This window comes from Meles meles, chromosome 10 (assembly GCF_922984935.1).
Source record: "Meles meles chromosome 10, mMelMel3.1 paternal haplotype, whole genome shotgun sequence".
Classification (NCBI taxonomy): Eukaryota; Metazoa; Chordata; class Mammalia; order Carnivora; family Mustelidae; genus Meles; species Meles meles.
In genome coordinates this window covers 23,815,492-23,839,265 of record NC_060075.1, presented here as the reverse complement: position 1 = coordinate 23,839,265, position 23,774 = coordinate 23,815,492, and the positions used below count along the sequence as shown (strand labels likewise).

The 23,774-nt window shown below is 42.4% G+C and overlaps 1 protein-coding gene across 1 annotated transcript in view; it reads right to left on the bottom strand.

The window, feature by feature from the left end:
- RBM28 (RNA binding motif protein 28) overlaps nucleotides 1–23,283 on the bottom strand; it is a 32,135-nt gene extending 8,852 nt beyond the window's left edge. The window contains exons 1-14 of the mRNA XM_046021524.1: nucleotides 23,062–23,283; nucleotides 17,519–17,677; nucleotides 17,119–17,213; nucleotides 16,657–16,732; nucleotides 15,900–15,992; nucleotides 15,050–15,121; nucleotides 13,880–14,054; nucleotides 13,567–13,709; nucleotides 12,260–12,332; nucleotides 9,710–9,819; nucleotides 6,677–6,750; nucleotides 5,368–5,503; nucleotides 4,306–4,370; nucleotides 2,375–2,533 (exon numbers count right to left, since the gene is read on the bottom strand). Of these exons, the coding sequence (XP_045877480.1) occupies nucleotides 2,375–2,533; nucleotides 4,306–4,370; nucleotides 5,368–5,503; nucleotides 6,677–6,750; nucleotides 9,710–9,819; nucleotides 12,260–12,332; nucleotides 13,567–13,709; nucleotides 13,880–14,054; nucleotides 15,050–15,121; nucleotides 15,900–15,992; nucleotides 16,657–16,732; nucleotides 17,119–17,213; nucleotides 17,519–17,677; nucleotides 23,062–23,179 (1,548 nt within the window). The 5' untranslated portion in view covers nucleotides 23,180–23,283. The remainder of the gene's footprint in view (nucleotides 1–2,374; nucleotides 2,534–4,305; nucleotides 4,371–5,367; nucleotides 5,504–6,676; nucleotides 6,751–9,709; nucleotides 9,820–12,259; nucleotides 12,333–13,566; nucleotides 13,710–13,879; nucleotides 14,055–15,049; nucleotides 15,122–15,899; nucleotides 15,993–16,656; nucleotides 16,733–17,118; nucleotides 17,214–17,518; nucleotides 17,678–23,061) is intronic.
- Nucleotides 23,284–23,774: the final 491 nt, after the last annotated feature.

The following is a 23,774-nucleotide window of genomic DNA, read 5'->3' as shown; positions in this document are numbered from 1 at the left end:
CTCACTCTCTCTCTCTCAAATAAATAAAGAAAATCTTTAAAAAAGAAGAAGAAGAAGAAGGAAAAGAAGGCCTGATGGCTTTAGTCAAGAAAGACATTTAGGGGCGCATGGGTGGCTCAGTTAGTTAAGCATCTGACTCTTGATTTCAGCTCAGGTCATGATCTCAGAGTTATGAGATCAAGCCCCATATCTGGCTCCCTGCTCAGCAAGATGTCTGCTTCTCTCCCTCTGCCCCTTCTCTCTCTCTTTCTCAAATAAATAAATAAATCTTTAAGAAAAACATTCAGGCATGGGGAAGGGCCTGCCTAACATATAGCCTCAGGATTACAGGAAGAAGCGTCAGCTGGCTTTGCTCAGAGCTCAGATCTTCTCTGGCATGATTTTTTTCTTAAATCCTTAAGCTAAATGTAATAGGCGTCCTGGGGCATCAAGGATACCAAACTATAGTAGCATATCTTGGAAAAACTGATCCTTTACATGCCATTACTCCTAAAATCCATAGTTCTGATGTAATAGAGACATCTAGATATTAGAACACATGGATGCTGCTAGTACCTTCTTCTAGATACTTCTAGTACCTATGCTGTCCCTACAATTGTGCCATGTACTATGGGGAAGTTACAAAAAGCTGAACATGAGGTTCCTGTTCTCAAGAAGTTTACTGTCTTGCTGAGATCCTATATCTATACATATTAAAGAATTAAAGAGAAAATTCAAGGGGCGCTGGGGTGGTATAGTTGGTTAAGCATCCAACTCTTGGTTTTGGCTCACGTCATGATCTCAGGATAGTGAGAGTGAGCCCTGCATGGGGCTCCATGCTCAGTGTAGAGTCTGCTTCAAATTCTCATTCTCCCATTCCTTCTGCCCCCCACCCCCACTCACGTTCTTCCTCCCAAATAAATAAATAAATCTTTAAAAAAAAAAAAAAAAAAGAGGGCGCCTGGGGGGCTCAGTTGGTTGAGTGACTGCCTTCGGCTCAGGTCATGATCCCAGAGTCCCAGGATTGAACCCCACATGGGGCTCCCTGCTCAGCGGGAAGTCTGCTTCTCCCTCTGACCCTCTCCCCTCTCATGCTCGCTCTCACTCTCTTTCTTGCTCAAATAAATAAATAAAAGGAAGGAAGGAAGGAAGGGAGGGAAGGGAGGAAGGGAGGAAGGAAAGAAAGAAAGTTCCCTTAAAATGACAATATTGGGAGTTTTTTAAAAATTAAGTAAAGAGAAAATTCAATACAACACAAATATTGTAAAATACATAAATTCCCCTAACTGGGAGCGTCTGGGTGGCTCAGTGTGTTAAATGTCTGCCTTTGGCTCAGGTCATGATGCCAGGGTCCTGGGATTGAGCCCTGCATTGGCTCCCTACTTAGCAGGGAGACTGCTTCTCCCTCTCTGTCTCCCTCTGCTGCTCCCACTTGTGCTCTCTTGCTTGCTCTTGCTCGCAAACAAATACATAAAATCTTAAAAAAACAAAATTTCCCCTTCTGATGATAGGTTTTCAATGTGTATCGGCACTTACTAAGTATTGTGGATGCTGATACGAGAAATTACACAACTGACCTCTACGCCAGTAACACTTTGAACAGTTTTACTAAGAGTGGTGTCAGATATGTGCCGATATGTTCACATTCTCTCAAGTAATTCCCCAAATACCAATGCCATACATTTTGAAGAGGTTTTCCAGGATTAGGAAAACAGTTTCTAGTCACAAATCAGAGCAAAGTAGATTTATAATACTGCCTGTGTTACTTACTCAGTAAATACAGATTGAGAGATTACTATGTTCCAGGTACTCTGCCAAGAACTGGGAGCAATGTCTTACCTGCTCTCCAAGAGCTCAGTGTGGTCGGAAGAAATGACCAGCAGACAATGACAGGACGGTGTAAGAGTAAGTGCCATGACAAAGGCTTGCAGTGGCGGGCAGGGAAGTCTTTGTACTCAGAGACTTGATGTGAATCCAATGTTTGTCTAATACAACTATCCAAGACCCCCATGGCTCTCTGTGCTTGCCACACAGCACTTTCACACAGTAAGAGCCTAAATGGCACTAAAATGTCCTTTTAAAGAGCAAACTACACAGAGTATTTTCTCTGTGAGAAAATTAACATTACAGCACCTGCTATGATGCTGAGCACACAGCAAGCATTCAAATTAATTCATGAGGGCAGACACTTCCTCACATTCTGCTGCAATTTGGACAATGCGTGTGAAAGGCAGTTCTAAGAAGAGAAAACAAACACATGAAAACTGCCACGCCCAGCCTCATCTGTCGACAATGCGCCCAAAAGAAACTGTCAGTCTGCTAGCAGCACAGTCTGAACTGCTCAGTCTGACCCACGATGAGAATCAAACTTCGGAGTGGGGAGGGCCCATCTCACCTCCTTGAGGCGTACCCCCTTCTCCCCTTGAGTGGCATTCAGCAGCAGCTTTCTGAGCTCTTTGTCATCCACACTCTTTGGGAGGTTGTGCAGGCACAGCCTGGTCAGGGAGACAAAGATATTCTGGTCCTTGAGTTTCTGATGCTTCAGCAGCTCAAACTGAAAGAACAACAAATTGTTAACAATACAATCCACCCTTTAAAAATGCAGGTTCATAATTCTCCAAAAGGAAAGAACTGTGACCACCACTCCCCATCCAACAACAATACATATAGATAAAAGAAGGGAAATCACCTACCTACAGTCTTATGATGACTAGATTAGGAAAGGTTCAGAAGGCAAGATGGGGGCAGGTGGTATGATCATGGGCTCTAGAATTCAGACTAAATTGGAAATCCATCCCTAACTGGAGAAGTTACATGAAATTTTTTAAGCCTCAGTTTTTCCCCTCTACAAAGTAGAACCATAGGTCAAAATACCCATCTCTCAGCACTGATGTGTGGCTGAAATGAGGGAATATACAAAAAAATCCCAAACTCGAAACGCAGCCCAAAACAAATAATAAATAATACTGTGATTACCATCTATGCCCAGTCCTTATCTGCCCACCAACTCAAGCTAATTATCTAGCCCTTCCAAAAGGAAATGGAATTTATTTACATACTTGATAGAATGCTATCTCAACTCTGCCACCTTGAGGCAAAAGTATGTCCATGACCACAGAAATGAATTTTGCTTCTAGAGCATTGGACTCAACTATGCTGCACAAAATACCAGTTCCAGGGCAAGGTTTGCTAAAGGAAGAGGATAACATTCTTCTCCTGGTATGTTTTTTTAATATCAGGTTAGTAGAAAAAGAGTTTTAAATTAAATTTTTTCTTTTACCAAGTCTTATTTCTGCTGTTCTTAATTGGTAAAAGTGCTAACAAATCACAAAATAAAGATACTCTGAAAATGAATATTAAAGGGTTATTTGAAGAGGCTCTCACACCTCAGTTCAACAGTATGATTCTTCTTCCAGGAAAAGCTGTGCCTGCTGTGAATCATAACGCATATAATTTACTGAGCTTTTGCTAGAAAAATTTGTTCTAAGGGGAAATTAAATGTTTCACTATCATATCATGATCAGAAAAGGGCATACAATACTCCCTAAATACCATGATTTCCAGATGCTCACTAACAAAAAAAGGTGTGAACATGAGACTAGAAACTGTACACAGGAAAAACACACTGACTCTTGGTGTCTACATTCTCATCTCTGTTCTTTGTCTTCTGTACCCTCAAGCTCCAAAGCTCATTCTCTTAATGATCATGCCTCTTTATCATTCTAGGATGGTTTAGCTTTTTGAAAGTACTCTACTTGGGTAAAAGTTAAAAATTACTGAGAGTGAAAAACTAAGCAGCAAAGAAACTCAATGATATCAGTTATCGGGAGAACTCCCATGATATGGAGTCTTCCTAAGATGATTTTATAATCTGGACATAACTCCCTACCAAAAAAGGACATTTTAACTCTTCCTTCTAAGACCCACATCTACCTCCTTCCCTACTAACTCCAGCCCATTCTGGTCTTCCTCTCTTAGATCATTCTGCCTTTACACTGACATCTAACTATATATAGCCTTAGCCTCTAAGTGTCTATTCTATTTTGTAGTAGCATACTATTTGGCAAACATTTACTGTTGAGCATTGGGAAATTAAAGAATAAGACCCAGTCCTTTTAATGGCATACAACGCTCACATTATATGATGTACAATGTTGGGTTATTTGCTGTTTCACCCGTATGCTTCCCTCTAACAAGACTGCAAGCAAGCAGGGTCTGTGACTGATGCTTGGCTCTCTGACAGGCACCTCCAGCATTCAATAGCCATTATTTATTGATTTATAGTAAGTCATGCAGAACCTGAAGGCTGGTGCCTAATCTACCCACCCGTTCTCTTTTGGCCATATCAGCAGCGCTCACACCCTCGGCAGCCTTAGTCCCAGCACGAATCACTGCAAAAAGAGGGAAAAAGGCCAAGACATCAGCAAGGGAATTTTCACTGAGCAACAAGAGGAATGTGATTTGAATGATGCAAGCTCTTTGTATAGGGCCCAGAGGACTATGCTGGCCAGGACATAGTGGCATTTGGGTAGGTCCAGAAATAGGCTACAGGGCTAAGTTCTCAGCTCTGTGCTGCTCTCAAGGACTAAAACTGAACATTTTGTGAATTTATTCCTCTTCTCCTTCCCTCCTCTCACAAAGCTCCATGTGTATGCCCAACATCAGATGGAAAGGCCTAGCGGAAGTTCTGAAAACAAGTACATTTTAGGTATTTGGGATACAAAAATGCTCCACCTATAACCTGCCTGCCCTTAGAATTTTACTGTTCTTCATGTACTTGGGGTCAGTACTAAGCAGGGACTTAAGCCAACCTGAAAACAGCCACCTGGCCATACAGAGGCCTAGAACCAATGGCTAAAAGGCCTTACATCACTAGTCCGGCTGTGCAGCTGTGCAGCAGGTAGGCTGACGAATACTGTATGATCTAGAGAAAGGGAATCTTCTGGGTTTTTTAATTGAAGCTAACTTCTGATTATCTTTCTGACATAAAGGGAAAGGTACTGGGTGCACATTTTAAATCTATGAATAATTCAAAAGAGTAATTTTAGTCATAATTTTCAACTCCTTCAGAAAAACTATTAGGAATCTTGACAAGAAGTGAAGGTAAATTGAGCTTTTCCTCCCTCTTTGCCCTGCTAATCCTCTAATCTAAAGGTCTCAAGGGAAGCAGGCAAGAAAGAGAATAGGACTGGTTAATCCACAAACTGAGTGAAGGCTTCCTAACAGAAAGCCCCATCTGCTCAAGTGGAATAATAATGTAACACTGTTGATGAGGACATGTGGGTTTTGAATCTGAAACATGCCCCCAGACATACTATTGCTGGTCACAGTCATAGCACAGCACCCGCCACTCAGAAGCTTGGGTCACATCTCCCTTCCACTACTCACAGCCTTCTCGGGCCAGGTAGAGGTTCCGGGTTCCAGTTGGCTTCTTCACCTTCTTTGTCTGGAGCTTTGCAGCCTCATCACGGGTCACTGCCAAGTCGACCCTGAGCTGCCGGCCATCCAGTTTAAGCCCACCGCCCTGTAACAGATTGCAACCTTCTCTCTTAAAATTCATAATGAGTAGAGACTAAGCACCTGACAAGGAATGCCGAGGAAAGGGAAAGCAGCAAATCCCAATTATGCTACGGAGCCCAACCCATAGGATGTTTTAGCCCAGACAGCTGCAAATGGACCACTAAGCCTAATACCTAGTAGAGCTGTGCAAAAGGCTACATGTATACTGAGGGCAGTTAGTAGTAATTTATTTTACGGGAGTTGAATAGGCCCAAAGTAAGCCCAAATTGAGGAAAACCATATATAGTCAATTTTTTAAAATTCTAAAGAAAGCTAATGACATAGTAGTATTAATTCTACTTAAGAGAATGTAAGAGATAATGGCAATACAGGATCACTTATCTCAAAACAATATATACTTGGTTTTAGAACACACAGAAAAATTCATCAACCATACATTTTCTCTCATTTACTCCACTTTATAGATGACCTTAATCCCTTCCTGTCCCAACCTTTCATGTTATCAGCCTATGATGGAGGCTGGCATACAGACAGTGCTTAATAAACATTAGACACATTATTATACCTGCTTCCTCACTTATAAAATGGGTATAATAATTGATCTTTTTTTTTTTTAAGTATATTCCATGCCCAGCGTGGGGCCCAACATGGGGTTTGAACTCACAACCCTGGAGATGGAGACCTGAGCTGAAGTTAAAAGTCAGACCCTTGGGGCGCCTGGGTGGCTCAGTGGGTTAAAGCCTCTGCCTTCGGCTCAGGTCATGATCTCAGGGTCCTGGGATCAAGCCCCGCATCGGGCTCTCTGCTCAGCAGGGAGCCCGCTTCCTCCTCTCTCTCTGCCTGCCTCTCTGCCTACTTGTGATCTGTCAAATAAATAAATAAAATCTTAAAAAAAAAAAAAAAAAGAGTCAGACCCTTAACCAATTAAGCCACCCAGGCACTCCAGTAGGTATAGTAATTGTAATTACCTTACATACTCCTGTAGAACTGATGTAAGGATTAAATAAGGTAGTACATGTAAAGCTGAGTGCCTAACACACACCAAGTGCTCAGTAAGTGTCAGCTTTATTACTATGATATTATTGGCAGTACTAATAAAGCTGGGTATAAACAGCAGATGCTGGCCTTCGGAGCCACTATGCCTTAAGTTATGGGGCAAAAGAAATGTCCTCTTTACCTCAGTCTCTGGAGAAGCAGCTTCAAGGCATTTCTGAGCTGCTTCTTGAGTCATGAACTGGGCAAACGCACAACCTGCATGGAGAAACAAAATTAAGTGAGATGCCAAACTCCCATGGCCCTCCAGGATGCCGAAGATGATGCTACAAATGGTGGCAGCCTGACACAGGGTGGAAGGGGGAGCAGCCAGGTGCTAGGAGACAGGCACTGTGCCAGGCACTGAAGGTTCAAAGATAGCTAGGACACATGCTTACAATGAAATTTTATTATTACTTCATCTTTTCTAATGCTTCTTAGAACTTTAGTCTCACCATTACTCTCCTTAGTAAGAAAAAGCCACAGGATATGGTAGAGAAATTCCACTTAAATCAGCATTATTTACTGGCTTACTCTTTAGAGGACTAAAAAATGAGGCAGGAACCACTTAACCTGAAATTAATTACAGAATCTCACTGTCATCAAAGCCACCTGGGAGACATCAGCTATGGGTAGACTGGCCTCTATTACATGAATACAGCAGTGAACCAGAAAGCAGTAAGCTCAATTCTTGACTCATACCCTCAAATTTGTACAGGCTAACCTATCCCTGGTTACATGCAAAGCCAATCAACCCATCCTAATTTCTAATATTGATAAAAAGCAATTTTTGTCAGCAAAGGAAAAAAGTTCACCTTATAGTAGGCTCCAAAAAAGAAATACAAGTTTCATAATATTTTATAAGTATTCCTTTATACAAATTTAAATATTCCCTCATATATGAAAAAAATTTCATATTTCCTAGAGTTACTGGGGCACTGATTGATTGATTTTTTTGCCCTCTACAAGAATGAATGGCAGCAGACTGAGACAACTCACATGGCAGGCCAACCTAAGAGTCACCATCTAGGTGAGGTGTTTCCTGACTCCTCCAGGCAGGGCCAAGTGCCCCATCCACTGGGCCTCCAATCACATCTCTCTGTTACAGTGTTGGTCACATGCCATCTTCTCAAACCAGAAGAAATGCCTCAGGAGTAAGGGCTATGTTTCTAGGCTGTTAGCATCTACCATAGTGTCTGGCATTAAGAGATACTCAATAGGAAGAAGCAAACAATACAGAAAGAAAGGAAGGAAGGAAGATGGGAGAAATATGTTCTAACTGACAGATCAGCTTATTCATACAATATGAAGAAAATGGGTACTTCTCTCTGAATGGTAAGAATTTTAACACTGGAAATCCCTAGGTCAGTATCGGGTTTAGTCTTAACACTTCCCTAAAAGTCTACAAATAATTTTTTGCTCTCCTACACAGCGAATGGCATGCTGACAGGGATAAATGGTAGGAGATGGCCAAGGCTTTGTGAGTAGGCAAAAAAATTTAATAAGAGCTAGAAAAAGACAATGTATTTGGGACACCTGGGAGGCTCAGTCGGTTAAGCATCTGCCTCAGCTCTGGTCATGATCCCAGGATCCTGGGATCAAGTCCCTCATCAGGCTCCTTGCTCAGTAGAGAGCCTGCTTCTCCCTGTCTGCTGTTCCCCCTGCTTGTGCTTGCTCTCTCTCTCTCTCTCTCTGACAAATAAATAAATAAATAAAATCTTCAAAAAAGAAAAAAAAAAAAAACCACACAATGTATTAAAAAAAAAAATGCAGGATGCCTGGGTGGCTCTATCCTGCCTTCAGCTCAGGTCATGATTCCAGAGTCCTGCGATCAAGTCCCACATCAGGCTCCTTGCTCAGCAGGGAAAGTGCTTCTCCCTCTGTGTGCTGCTCCCCCTGCTTGTGCTCACTCTCTCTCTCTCTGACAAATAAATAAAATCTTAAAAAAAATAATAACAATGAAAACTATACTTATTTAGATCATTAACTCTCAGCTAACATTAATAGATCAAAAGAGACTGAGCAAGTTAGCTATTGACTACACTCTGAAAATACCAACCCAACAGACTACTGCACTCAAAAAGAAACAAAAGATATCAAAGTAATGCAATATCCTACGGTACCAGGAACATTCTATGCAATTCTAGTTTCCAATTCCAAAAACATACTGGAAATGGAGAGGTCCAAGAGGTATAGCTGAGTATTAGAGCTAAAGACACATTAAGTGATTACTCTAGTTGAACCTACTCATTTTACAGATAAGAAACTGAAGCCTGCAGTGGTTAAACACTTTGCCAAAATCACCCAGCTGGTCTATGGCTCAGCTACAATTAGATCCCTAATCTCCGGGAAGTAATTCATCTTTCTTTCCATCATCCTGCCCTACTTATATCTTTTTGGCTAAGGGAAAACCAAAAATGATTAGGCCTCATCAATTTGGAAAGTAAGGTTTAGAACAGAGGTTCTTAAACCTTGAATAGGTTCCAGTAAGCCCACAAACCCTCAGGAGTGGCATTTTTCTGGAGAGAGAGAGGGCTCATAGCTTTTACTAGATTTCAAAGGAAGCAAGAACCAGAATGAATTAAGAATTCACTGCTTTAGGAGAATGACTGCAGTTGATGAAATCAAAGATTATGAATAGACTGAAAAGATGCTGCTCCCCTAACAACAGTACTCTAGAATGAACTGGGGCCGATCCTTCAAAGTTCAAAAGAAATAGCTTTAGGGAGAAAAATCTAAGGCAGCAGTCCTGCTATATACAGCTTTCCTTCTGACTGTTGTCATTGCAACAAAATTTCTGTTAGCTTCCATCTCTAACAAAAGCGACTGAAAAAGATCCCAGTAATTTCAAGCAATGTGGAATGATTAATACCCATGAGATGCTAACACATTTGAAATTCAAAGGAGAACAACAAATGGAATTCATTACCCTAAAGTAAATAAGCAAGGGCTTAAAAAGCTTAGACAAAATTGTGGCTGGCAGCACCATTAAAGATGCTGAGTTTCATATCTTGGAAGACAACCTCAGAATGTCCTTGGTGCTTCTACGGACCACAGAAACCTGGGCTGGATGGACTGTAGGCCCCTCACAATGGCACACATTATGCTCTCAAGTAAGCTAGTCAGTGTCCATGGTAGCAGTCTCTACCTTTTTAGGGCCTGACAAGCTGACAAGTACCTTTAGAATGCTCTGTGTCTGGATGTAAGACAATACGGACATATTTAAGATCTCCAAATTGCTGGAGGAGCTCCCCGAGTTCTTCTTCCTCTGAGTCAAAAGACAGGTTTCTATGGAAGATAGTCAAGTCACAAGAAAGGTCAATTACTAAAGTGAGATCCTGTATTCTAGTACAAGGTGAGTAAGACACAAAATTGAGTGGTAATCTTGCTCATGACCACCCTCTGTGGTTCAGGAATAGCACCAATACATAGGGGAGGCCCCCAGTGGCCCAGCCTCTAATATGTGACTCTGCCTCTCGGCCATAATTGGTTGACCTTTCTATGTCAATCAGATTCTCTCCCTCAGGAATTTAAAACTTGAACAACATACACAAAGGCCAGAAGCTATTGATGCAGATTTATTTCAAAATAGCAGTAGCCCACCCAAAGAAAACTTCTGGGAAGCGGAAATCTGAAAATGTCCTGTATCTTGATCTGGGTGGTGGTTACATGGATATATATGCATGAAAAATTTCACTGTACAAATGTACACAGCTGTACATTTAGATTAATGCAATTTACAGAATACAGGTTATTTTCATCTCCTTCTTCAGGTATGTTCTTTGACAGTTTTGATCCCGTGAATCACCCAATGTTCATCCAACAAACCCACTTTTTCATTTACATGGCCAAAATTGGTTTCTCTTATTACAACCAAAAGATTCACAGCAGGCCAATGAGAAAAGTCAAGTGTGTACATATGTCTGTCTCTCTTGATTACCCATTTTCCTCTCTGCATTGCTGGGAAATCCAGGTTTCTTAAAACTTTACAAAAGTCAGAAAATCCTTCAAAATAATAACTCAAAAGCAAACACAGTAAAGTTTACTAGTTAAGTGCAAATAAGAAAGGCATTTATTCCTCTGGATGGGATTAAAAAATGTTGGAAGATTTTCTAGCAAATTTCAATACATTGTAAAGATCTTTCATTTCCCCAGCTATGCATATTCCTCCAGGGTAAAAACAAAGAAACAAAAAACAGTCCCCAATAAATATTTATAGTTTTTCTTCTCTATACTCAGTTAACAACCCCATAAACAATTCCATCTTATGAAGTAACCGAGACAAAACAGATGTTCTGGGACAAGACATACCCTAGCCATGTCACTTCTCCTAATTTGTCTCACTGTGTACAGTTTTCTCTCCCTTTACTTTCCTAAGTTTCTTTAAAAGATGTAGAAGTAGTAAGGAATGGTATCCTTGGTATTAAGGTCACAGGCTCCTAAGTATGACACTTCCTCCTTCCCATTAGACAGCATCCTCTACAAATACAAAACTACTGATATGGCTATTCCTAACAATACAGTAAGAACAACTATGAAGAGACAAGCTGTGAAGGAAGAGAATGGGCTAAAGTGCAGCTTGTGGAGGCTAAATTCATCTTTGATATGGGCATGTTTGCGGGTGTTCTCTGAGTAATCAGTAAGGTTAATATTTTGTGTCTTTTTGCTCATTTATTTCCTAACTTTCCTACAATAAGCATAAGTTACTTGGATAATAAAAACAACCTTAAAAGACTATACAGGAAGATAAAATACACATTTTAAAATAAGACCCAAATAACCCAAGCACGCTGGCACTTAAAAAAGGACAAGAAGGCACACCTGAGGTAACCTTAAGATATCCTGACTCTCTGAAATGACCAATGTACCACAGTCAGTAGCACTAAGATGGCAATGGCAACATGAAATAAAACCCATCTCCACCTGACTGCCTCTTTAAGCTTTCCTGGAAACAAATGGATGTCTTATTTTATTCTGGACAATACTTTAAAAGGCAAGTTAGGCAGAGAGAAAAATTATCTGGGACAAGTGGCATCACCCCTTCCCAGTACTTCCCCTAAAACAAAAGCCAGAAGCAAGATGTTTCTAATAGTTGAAGAACTGATTTAAACCAAATGATGCTACCTCAATTACAAAAAAAGGAAATGTAAATGCGGACAAAATCTGGAGACCCCTGTTCTTTATCTTGTGTGTGAAGTTCTGATTCTTCTATATTCTCATCGTTTGCTATGTTCCTATGGCCAGATGTATTAATGGTTTTAAAGGCATCTAGTTTTCTGGCCTACCTAACAGAACTAGTACCGGGGTGGGGAAACGTGGGGTGCCTGGCTGGCTCAGTCACTGGAGCATGAGACTCTTGATCTCGGGGTTATGAGTTCAAGCCCTACTCTGGGTATAGAGCTTACTTAAAAATAAATCTTTACAAAAATAGACAGAGAGGGGCACCTGGGTGGCTCAGTGGGTTAAAGCCTCTGCCTTCGGCTCAGGTCATGATCCCAGGGTCCTGGGATCGAGCCCCGCATCGGGCTCTCTGTTCAGCAGGGAGCCTGCTTCCCCCTCCTCTCTCTCTGCCTGCCTCTCTGCCTACTTGTGATCTCTGTCTGTCAAATAAATAAATAAAATCTTTAGAAAAAAAAAAAGAGAGAGAGAGAGACAGAAGAAAAGAAAAAAGGAGGAAAAAACCTGTGAGGGCAACACAAACAGCAGTTCCCAAGGTACAAAGGCATACCTGATAAAAACAGTTTTCCCTTCATTCACATCAGAGGGTAATTTCCTCTTCTTTTTCTTTGAGACTTGCACATCTAAAGTACAAAGAAAAACAATGTTCTAAACAATAAATACTATATTTGACCTGTGTGTGCATGCACATGTGTTTTTGCTTATAAAAGTATTACATAGATACGTAAGAAACTTTTAACACTGGTTGTCTCTGGGGAGGGGCCCTAAGTGGCTGAGGACCTGGGTACAAGGAAGACTCAATGTTTTTAAAAATAGACATATAGGGGCGCCTGGGTGGCTCAGTCGGTTAAGCATCTGCCTTCGGCTCAGGTCATGATCCCAGGGTCCTGGGGCAGAGTCCCACATCGGGCTCTCTGCTCAGCAGGAAGCCTGCTTCTCCCCTTCCCTCTGCCTGCCTCTCTGCCTACTCGTGCTCTCTCTCTTTCTCTGTCAAATAAACAAAAAAAAACTTTAAAAAACAATAGAAAAAATAAAAATAGACATATATGCTTACATAAACATAAAAAATTTCTCAAATAGTATGAAAGAAACAGCTTTGGTTACTCTGAGGGACTCTCGGGGGAATGGTGAGGAACTTTTCTTTTTATATGACATTCTCCGGCACTATTCTTTTTAGTTTTCTGCCATTATCATGAATTGGCCCAATAATTTTTTCAAAGTAGAGAATGGTAAGAGATGAACCTGATTACTGAATGGTCATAGTTCCACCAGTACAGAAGCTTCTTTAATTCTAAGGTGTCTACCATTCTCTCCTCATGGAAAAAGCTTATTTCCTCAGATTTCTTGTATGGCCAAGCCAACAGGCCAGACTTAACCTAAAGAATCAGTTATTGACCATTCCTCATTCTGTAATGACCTATTGCCCTCAATAAATAAGTTGAGTTTATGTTCAACATTCTTTATAAAGAATGTTTGATGATTACAGTTTGATTAGTTTTACAAAATGCCCCAAGAGGTCCTTTAGCCCCATCTCAACTCGTCAGAGTTGTTTAAAATCCACTTGATGTTAGGATACAATATCCTGCTTATCCAGTTGTTCATTCATCTTGGATAAGCAAGAGACAAGTACTACCTCGGCATTAAGGCAGGTTTTAAATTCCCTGAGAATTGTAACCCTCAAATACTATTCCGAATGTATTTAAAAGACAAAACAAAAACCTTGAGAAGGAATATAAAGGTATCCTTTTCAGCACTGAAACATAAATCTGACAGAACACCTTAGGGTCTATTTAAAAAGAGGCGTGTGCCGAACTGAAGCACATTTGCCAGGAACTGGTTTTAAATGCAAAAGCAAACCTTCGTCCTCTTGCTCTTCACTGCTGGTATCACTCTGAGCCAGTTCCTCTCCACCGTCAATACTCTCTCTTTCCCCCAGGTCACTGTCGTCATCAGAATGCTCCTCCTCACTGCTCTCGGCAGGCGTGGCCCTCCGGACTGCTCTGCAATGGCACAGTTCAGCACTGAGGATCTGGGCTGCTGGAGGCGGGTCTGTCCACTATCATTACACACGTCACCTCTGCCGTGATGGGGGCAGGGAAGACATCACTGTTCCTCACAGAGACAAGCCTACATCTGCCTCTGTTGTCTCGGAACAAGCTGAGTTGCTTACCTCTTTTGAATTTGTGCAGGCTTGGTCACCCTTGTTTCTTTGTTCTCCTCCCCTTCCCTGTCCTCATCTTCTTCCTCTTCTGTGTCATCCTCTTCTCCCTCTTCCTCTTCCATATCCTTTTCTTCCCTGCCATTCTCTAATTCCTGATGTTTAGGTTCAGGCCTCTTCTCCTCACCTACACACAGAGATAAAGAAAGTTAGGTATTCATTTAGAATCCAAGATTAAGGGGCGCCTGGGTGGCTCAGTGGGTTAATCATCTGCCTTCAGCTCAGGTCATGATCCCAGGGTCCTGGGGTCGAGCCCCACATCATGCTTCTCCCTCTCCAACTCCCTCTACTGTGTTTCCTCTCTCGCTGTATCTCTCTCTGTCAAATAAATAAATAAAATCTCTAAAAAAATAAAAAAGAATCCAAGATTAACTTAACACCCCAAGTTCCCAGTTCCTTGGCACTGGGACTAGGACTTTAACTATTTTTCTCAGTATTTTTCTTACTATAAGTAAGAGAAAGCATAAGAGAAAAAAAACAAAAACAACAACAAAACCCCCTCATCACTGGGACTCCTGGAAGCCTGTCCCATTCATCAGAAGGTTGAAGATTAATCAGGCTCTGAATGAAGAAGTAACAACTGAGCCTCTGCAAACAGCCTGCCATTGTGCACCGCAGCCGGCACAGTGCTCACCCAGGGGACCAGCCATGAACTGTCATCTCAGTGAGTTCTGTTCTCAGAGCTCCTGATGGCTTAAAAGCCACCTGCTTTCTAAAAAACCCTCAAGTTTTAAGTTTCTCTATTCTTAATATTCCATCATTTTATGAGAAGTTGGGAAAGGACAGCCAGCAGAGGGGACAATGAACTCAGGTCCACTCCTCATTCACATTCATACCCAGGACTGGGCTTAGACTCAAAAGAACCTATGTTTTGAGACCAGATCACCAGATGGTACAATATGAATCGACAAACAGCCCTGGGCTTACTTCTGAGCCCACAGGAACTCGGAGCTTCTCTTAATTCTCAGTCTCATTCTTTCCATTAATCTTGTGTTTTTGGTACCTTTGACCCAGTATTCTTACTGAAAAGCAGGTTCCCTTATAATTTTACCATAGGTAGAGCTGTTTCCATACCCAGCTCAGGACATACAACCCCTCCTACCCAACACGACCACATCTTACCTGGGGCAGGGGCAGGCTGTGTATTTTTATATTTATCCTTTGCCACGGCCCAATCCACAGCCACCGTCCGCCCTGGCAAACAGAAAAGTAGCATCAGAAAGGTCTTCCTCTGTTTAATGTCTCTTGTAAATGACTTCCTATTCATCGAAGACAGTGATAGAACCAAAACAGACAAAAGAAACTGCTAATTCAGGGAATGCTGGTCCTGAAATAAAGCTCAGAGTAGCCTGCCCTTGTTAACCCTTAAACTTTTTTATCAATTTAAACAGTTATTTTGCCTTTCTACCACAGCCCCCACACCTGGGATAAGAGAGTAAAAAAGTTAAGACAGAAAGAATGGGAACAGTGTTTCCAGTTAGACAAGTTTCTAGTTAGACTAAGCAATAGCAGAAACAAGTGCTCTGGAATAATGTGCACTCTGCACGGAAGTTACAAAGTCTCCAAGCCAAGCCCTTCTTCAGTATCTAGTAAAGGAGCACGGGTAGTTCAACAGCCCACTGAAGCTAAAGGGTGCTGAAGAGGGATCACCACCAAGGCAGAGAAACCTGCAAAACCCACAGCCCCTGGACAGCAACCTGCATCTATCAGTGATTATTTCAGGAACATTTTTTCATTAAGGATTTAAATGCACACTCATCACCCAAATAAAGAAAAGCAAACAATGGTATGTGTTCTTTCAAGTTTAACCCTAAGATCAAGCACTAGGAATATTTCACCACACAATTTCTGTATTAGCAGTAAGACTCTCAATAATTCAAACACCTTTTGAAATTGTAGAAAGTGGGTTACTGTGCTAATTCACAAAACAGCAGAAATATCTGGGTGAATGGTATGGGTACAGAAAACTTACCTTTTATCTCTTTCATGTTCATGCTTTTGAGAGCTTTTCCTGCTTCTAGAAGGTTTTTGAACTGAACAAAAGCAAAACCACGCATCTTTCCATCTGTGTGCAAATGTACAAAGAAGTTAGAGGCAGCAGGTGGGGAGCCAAAAAACACCAAGGACATTATAGCAACCTGGGCTGGCAAGATGACCCAAATCCTGCCAACCAGTCAGCTCCTTGCCCAGAGCAATAGCTTTTGTCCTCCTGCTGAGTATACCCTGACTCAAGCTTGAGGAGAAATGCATTTTCTCAAACTATCGCTTGTCTTTTAAAATTTGTTCCAATCTAACTAAAAATGCCATTGGGGGAATAAGCATTATTTTTGAGTTTTTGCTATGTGTCAAGCACTGCGCCTCATACTTTATATGTGTCATGTGATCTGGGGCTCACAAGGAGTATGACATGACCCTTGTATTTCTATTTTGTTTAAAAGATTTTATTTATTTGAGAGAGAAAGAGAACACATGCGTGGTGGTGGGGAGGGGCAGAGGGAGAGGGACAAGCAGACTCCATGCTGAGTGTGAGCCCTACTTGGGGCTCTATCCCACAAACTTAAGATTGTGACCTGAGCTGAAATCCAGAGTTGAACACTCAACAGACTGATCCACTCAGATGCCCCTGTATTTCTATTTCAAATATCAGTTAATTCAAGGGCAAAATGGAAAAACACTATTATGTTAAATAATCTTAACCTAATTCACAGCAAATGAAAGTTTGTTGGTACCTGGCTTCCGGGGGATGTTTACTTCTAGGACAGCTCCATACTGAGCAAATACTGTCTTCAAGTCATCTTCTGAACACTGATGCCACAAGTGAAAAGATATTATCACAGAAAATAAATATCAAACGTCAAACATTAAATTAGCTCATTACAAAGAACTTGAATACTTGCACTCCTTTTTTACTTTTGAGACTAGGACATCAAACATTTCTAAACACAAAACACCTTGCTTTGGATCTAACAAAGAAGATAGGTATCAAAGAGCTCTTCCCCTCCTCCCTGTCCCAAAAGGAAGTCTCCTTTACATTTATAATCCTTAACTGTTTATACAGGCCCATTTTCTGTATCCAACAAGGCTAAGATTCATGCCCAGAAGGGGTCCAATTATACTATCCCAGTGAAGAGCTCCACCAATCAGTACCAACAGCCTAAGAACAGGTAGTGTCACTGCTCTCTGTTACTCACCTTAAAGCTCAGGTTCCGAATAATTAATCTGGCTTTCTTATCTGCTAGTTTGGGTTTTTTAGGTTTCAGCTCCTTCTTTGGGGGTTCTGAATTTTCTAAAAAATTAGAGGCAACAAAATAAGCCTGTGATCCAGTCTCAGCCCTGATCACAGGAAAAAAGCTACTAGCAAAAAAAGGCATTTCCCACAGAGCTAAGTATGACAACACCCAGAAGCACCAGATTTCCTAAGTTAAAATTATATAAAAGACAAAAATGGGAAATAAAACACATTAGATGATTTTGGACATCAAAAGGAAATTAAAGGAAGTTTTAAATTTAGAGGCTATCCCCCATCTCCCCTCTCCGTCCTCCCCTTCCTCCCACCTGAGGGAAAATTCTCTTCAGTTACTAGAAACTCACCATTTTCCCCCTTTTCCTTGGACTTGTTCTTCTGTTTTTTCTTGGCAATAGTCACATTGATCTTACAGCCTTCAAAGGTGGTAATTTCCTTGAGGGCCCTCTGAACATCTTCCAGCATAGAAAAAGTGACATAGCCAAAGCCTCGACATGCCTTACTCCCTGAACAGTGAAGGGGGAGGGGGAACACCATTAGCCAAGAGCCCTAAAACACTAAATTCTCTCTTTAAAACCCAGTAAATTCTCAAAGTCCTAACCAGCAGATATACTGCCAGACCATCCTATTATCAGTTTGCCAAAATCCTCAGGAAGAATAGAAACAAAGTTGGCATCAGTGGCCCCTTCCCCACTTTGTTCAGAAATTGTTAGGCTTCCTCTTCTAATCTGTTGTCTTCAGTGTTAGCTTGTCTTCTTCCTCCTTTCCTTTTTTTTTTTTTAAGATTTTATTTATTTATTTGACAGACAGAGATCACAAGCAGGCAGAGAGAGAGAGATAGAGGAGGAAGCAGGCTCCCCGCCCAGCAGAGAGCCAGATGCGGGGTTCAATCCCAGGACCCCGGTACCAAGACCTGAGGCGAAGGCAGAGGCCTTATACCACCGAGCCACCCAGGCGCCCCCTTCCCCCTTTCTTGATAATCTTGAGAATACGGAAGATCCATGATACCCATTATAGCCCCAAAGAAGAACTCACATCAAACAGAATGGGAACATCACCAGAGAAGGTGGAAAAGGTAAGTACGGTAGCTTTGAGAACTGCAAGGCAATAATGCAGCAGATCAGAAATGAAGGCGTGAGGCCCTGACAAAAGAACCTCAATAAACAATAAACATGGCTTCGGGAGCCTGCAGATACTATTACCATTATTACCAAGCCTTAGCAATCAATATCAAACTTAACCTGTCCAAAGTAGCTGTAAATCTCTTATCTCACTTTCATCTTCAGAACATACTAAGATAGGTAAAGTGAATACTACCATCCCTTCTTTCCAAATGAATAATTTGAGATGGAGGAAAAGAAAGTGAACTGGTGGTGCACCAGGGTGTTAGTAGCTGAATCAGTTCCTCATTACTGGCCCCATGTTCTTTCTATGGGACTCCACCAATATAAAGGCCACAGAGAAGAATATTAGGACCAAGCATGAATAGTTGCAAATAAAAACTCTCTTTTGCCCTTTTTGGGTTTTTTTTTTATTATTTAATATTTTTGTGTGGTAAAATTTTTAAGCCATCTACTGCATCGAAAAGGAAAAGACCAGGTAGTCTGCTTCTGACCCAAAGAAGAAACACAGTTCACATGGTCTGCTTCTTTTTTAACTATATTTGGACTAATTTTAGGATACAAGCCCTCAAACACAGGACGATGATCCACATAAATGGTTAAAGCTGACACTATGCACTAGGAAGGCATACTGTGATCTGGAGATCAAGGTTTTTCTCCTGGCACTCCTCACAAAAGCCTGCCCACTCACTGTCAGAAATCAGAACAAAAATCAGGGCCCTTCCTGATCAGTACACTGAAATGTGAAGGAGTTCAGCACCAAAATAAAAGCATGTACTCACAATAAATGCCATTCACTGTTCGCACAAAGCACTCTCATTCTACTTAAATCCTCACATCTTGTGAAATTGTTCCCATCTTCAAGAGGTTAAGTGATGTGCCCAAGTCACCACTACTAAGACCTCATCCCACGCACACCCGCTCCTTCCCATCCCAGTAAGTATAACACTCTGTCCAACTTATCCTGACTATCTGGAGAGAAGAGCATATAGTTTTTAAAAAGGGAATAGAGTTGTTTTGTTTTGTTTTGTCTTTATATTTAGACCACATACATAAGACAGAAGGTAAGATTACACTTCAGTTATAAAGGACCCAAAAGAGAATTGCCATTCAATGCCTGTTCTTCCCTGGAACAGAACCACCAAGCACGGGACAGTAGTGTCTCTCAAAGTGTCCTGACAACCCACAGTAATGAATGTAACATATATATTCTTTATATAAAACCAAAGGGGTGCCTGGTTGCCTCAGTCAGTAGAGAATGTGTTTCCTTTTTTTTTTTTAAGCTTTTATTTATTTATTTGAAAAAGAGAGAGAGAGATTACAAGTAGGCAGAGCAGCAGGCAGAGAGAGAGAAGGAAGCAGGCTCCCCGCTGAGCAGAGAGCCCAATGTGGGGCTCCATCCCAGGACCCTGAGATCATAACCTGAGCCGAAGGCAGAGGTTTAACCCACTGAGCCAGACAGGAGCTCCCGAGAATGCGATTCTTGATCTTGGGGTTTTAAGTTTGAGCCACACATTGGGTGTATAGATTATTTAAAAACAAAATCCTGGAGAGGGGGAGCGGGCTATGGACATTGGGGAGGGGAGGCGAACCATAAGAGACTATGGACTCTGAAAAACAACCTGAGGGTTTTGAAGGGTCAGGGGTGGGAGGTTGGGGGAACAGGTGGTGGGTAATGGGGAGGGCACGTTTTGCATGGAGCACTGGGTGTTGTGCAAAAAGAATGAATACTGTTACGCTGAAAAAATAAATAAAATGGAAAAAAAAAATAAAAAAAAAATAAATAAAAACAAAATCCTTAGGGACACCTGGGTGGCTCAGTTGGTTAAGCATACGCCTTCAGCTCAGGTCATGATCCTGGGGTTCTGGGATCAGTCCCGCAAGGGGCTCCTTGCTCAGTAGGGAACCTGCTCTCTCTCTCTCTCTGACAAATAAATAAAATCTTTAAAAAAAAAATACACAAATAATGGGGCACCTGGGTGGCTCAGTGGGTTAAAGCCTCTGCCTTCGGCTCGGGTCATGGTCCCAGGGTCCTGGGATCAAGCCCCACATCGGGCTCTCTGCTTGGCGGGGATCCTGCTTCCCTTCCTCTCTCTCCGCCTGCCTCTCTGCCTACTTGTGATCTCTGTCTGTCAAATAAATAAATAAAATCTTTAAAAAAAATACACAAATAAGAATCAAATAAATTTTTTTTTTTAAGATTTTATTTATTTATTTGACAGAGAGAGAGATCACAAGCAGGCAGAGAGGCAGGCGGAGAGGAGGAAGCAAGCTCCCTGCTGAGCAGAGAGCCTGATGCTGGGCTTGATCCCAGGACCTGAGATCATGACCTGAGCCGAAGGCAGAGGCTTTAACCCACTGAGTCACCTAGGCACCCCTCAAATAAAATCTTTTAAAAATTATAAATATGGGGTGCCTGGGTGGCTCAGTCATAACGCGTCTGCCTTTGGCTCAGGTCATGATCCATGTCTTGGGATGGAGCCCCCTGTCGGGCTCTCTGCTGAGAAGGAAACCTGCTTCTCTCTCTCCCACTACCCCTGCCTGTGTTCCCGCTCTCATTCTCTCTCTCTCTGTCAAATAAATAAATAAATAAATAATCTTTTTAAAAAATTATAAATATTAATCCTTTACCATATATATATATATATATACTTTATCTTTGAAAAAATTCTTGTCATGACCCACTCAAAACTCACTAACAGTAATAATCTGCAGTTTAAGAAACACGGCTGTAGAGCACTCCCATTCTCTCAACCACCCATATCTATACCTAAAATGACAAAGAATCAGGCTCGTGTCATGGCCTATATGGCAACCAGAGCCATGGGGACAATCCCAACTCTAGCCTTTGTTATTAACAAAATAGGAGCTAGCAATGGAGGGATTATTAGCACACAGTTAGCATGTCTGCTCGCACACTCAGATACCATGCAGGGAAACAGGGGTCCAAAAGATGCCAGTTCCCTTCAGTTGTTCTGCTCAAAAGCAAAGACGCAGCCACCTACAGAGACAGCCTGATGACTTAGAAGGGAGCTAAATACAACATCAGGTGCCTATCTCGAGTGTCTCTTGAAGACTAGGTAAGAGGAAGGAATGCTTCTCTACAATTAAAATCCTTACAATTCTTCCTTATTGCAATACATGGCAACCCTTTCTCACAGTGATGCAATGAGCATCACACAGTGTATGAGGTATACAGCAGGATTACACTTTGGCTTAAGCCAAAAGCCTTGGGAATAGGACTTGACTCCTCTTTTTCTCATACCCTGCATCTGATCCATCAGCAAATCCGTTCAACCTTCAAAAATATCCATATTCCAGGGACGCCTGGGTGGCTCAGTGGGTTAAAGCCTCTGCCTTCAGCTCAGGTCATGATCCCAGGGTCCTGGGATCAAGCCCCACATCGGGCTCTCTGCTCCGCAGGGAGCCTGCTTCCTTCTCTCCCTTGCCTGCCTCTCTGCCTAGTTGTGATTTCTCTCTGTCGAATAAATAAAATATTAAAAAAAAAATATTCATATTCCAATCACTTTTTACCACCTCCTCTGTACCACCCTGGTCCAACACCGTAATTTCTCACCTGGATTATTGCAAAAGCCCACTATTTGGTCTCCCTGTTTCTGTCCTATTCTCCAACAGCAGCCTAAGAGAATCTTTTAAGATGTAAGCCAGATCATACTTACAGCTCCCTATTCAAAACCAGCAGTTTCTCATCTCACAGTAAAAGCCAAAGTCCTTGCAATGGCCCGTAGGTCCTCCACGATCTGGTCCCCTAGAATCTCATCTCCTAAGTCTCTTACCTTCACTCACTTACTCTGGTCACCCTGCTCTCCCTGCCATTCCTTCCGTATACCAGTAGTCCTCTTCAGTATTCCTGAACTTGCTGTTTCCTCTGCTTAGCCTCCTCCTCCTGGAGAGACACATGTTCACTCCTTCACCTCCGTGAGGCCTTCCCTGGCTTCTCCATCCATAGATAATTGCCATTCCTCACTCCTCTACAACCCCCTCCCCCACACTCACAGAGACTCCTTATCCTTCTTCCTGATTTATTTTTCTCCTTAGTATTTTATCACCATTATCACTCTATATTTTGCTTGTTTAATTGGCTGTCTTCCCCATCTTGAAGACTTAAGAGCTTGGTTTGGTGCACTGCTGCATCCTCAGGACCTACAACAGTGCCTACCACATAGCAGGCCTTCAAAAAATATCTGAATGAATGAATGAGTAAATGAGTAACATACTGGTTAGGAGCTCCGGGTCAGGAGACCAAATTCTGGATCCATTACGTCCAAGCTGTGCGAACGTCAACTGAATTTATCAAAATTTCCCCAAGCCCCAGATTCCTGTCTGTAAAATGGGGTTCAGACTCTCCACCCCAAGACTGTTGGGAAAATTAAATGAGATTAACACGTGCGGGATTCAGCACCTTACCTAGCAATCGGCTGACTCTCAATAAGCCTTACCGATGTTATTAAATGTTAACTGTATTATATATTAAATGTTAACACTGTTACCAAATAAGATACAGTATGTAAGCGCCCACAGAAAACGGAAAGCGCTATGGAACCTTGAGGCAATGCCTTGACTGTCAGAAATGAACCCCTATGGACTCATCCAGAACCGAGTCCTTCTAGAAAAGAAACTCAATTCCCAGCCCCTTCTCCTAGGAGAGGGTCAAGAACTCCATGGCTTGCTTACGTCTGGGAGGGTGTCCTCGCGCGGACCCTGCTCCCAGGAACCCCGGCCCTGTCCTCGACAGCCCCGCCCCCTACCTTTCTCAGTCACCACGAAGCACTGCTTCACCGGCCCCACCTGACTGAACAGCTCCTCCAGCTGCTCACTCCGGGCGGAGGGCGGCAGGCGGCCCACAAACAGGGTCAGCCCGGCCATGACGCCGGGGGACCGAGGCGCGCGAGATCACGAGCGAATCGGGCCCTCGCACGCGAGGCGAAAATCAGGCTTTGGCAGGCCAACCACGCCAAGCTGCCCGCAGATTCCGGAAGTGCTCGTTGCTCAAAAGAGTCCGGAGGAAAACAGGGTCGGGAGGGGAAAAAAGCGTTCCGGAATGGGAGAGGGGCCGTTCTGCTCGGGGGCGGAGCTTCTTGAGCGAGGCTCCACCCCTAATCCCAGCACCGCCCTCTCGTCCCTTTCGCCCCCCCCCCCCCCCCCCCCCCCCCGGGGCCACTGTAGGAGACTGGCATAGCTAGCTCCTACCTAGTTTAAGATCTCACTTTAAGGAGATGATCCCAGAGTGCGACGGCAGGCAGAGGAAGTCGTTTTTTGCTCGGAGTCCCACCCAGGATCTGACACACACTGCATATTTAATAAATACTTTTTTCGGTACCACCAAAGACACACAGTTTACGTGTATAAAGTGGAACCAGAACGCACATAGATGCATACGTCACACATATTCTTAGAGAATGAAATATATGTCACACTATAGCAGGTAACTATAACCGTGCCTGTAACAGTGTGCAGACAA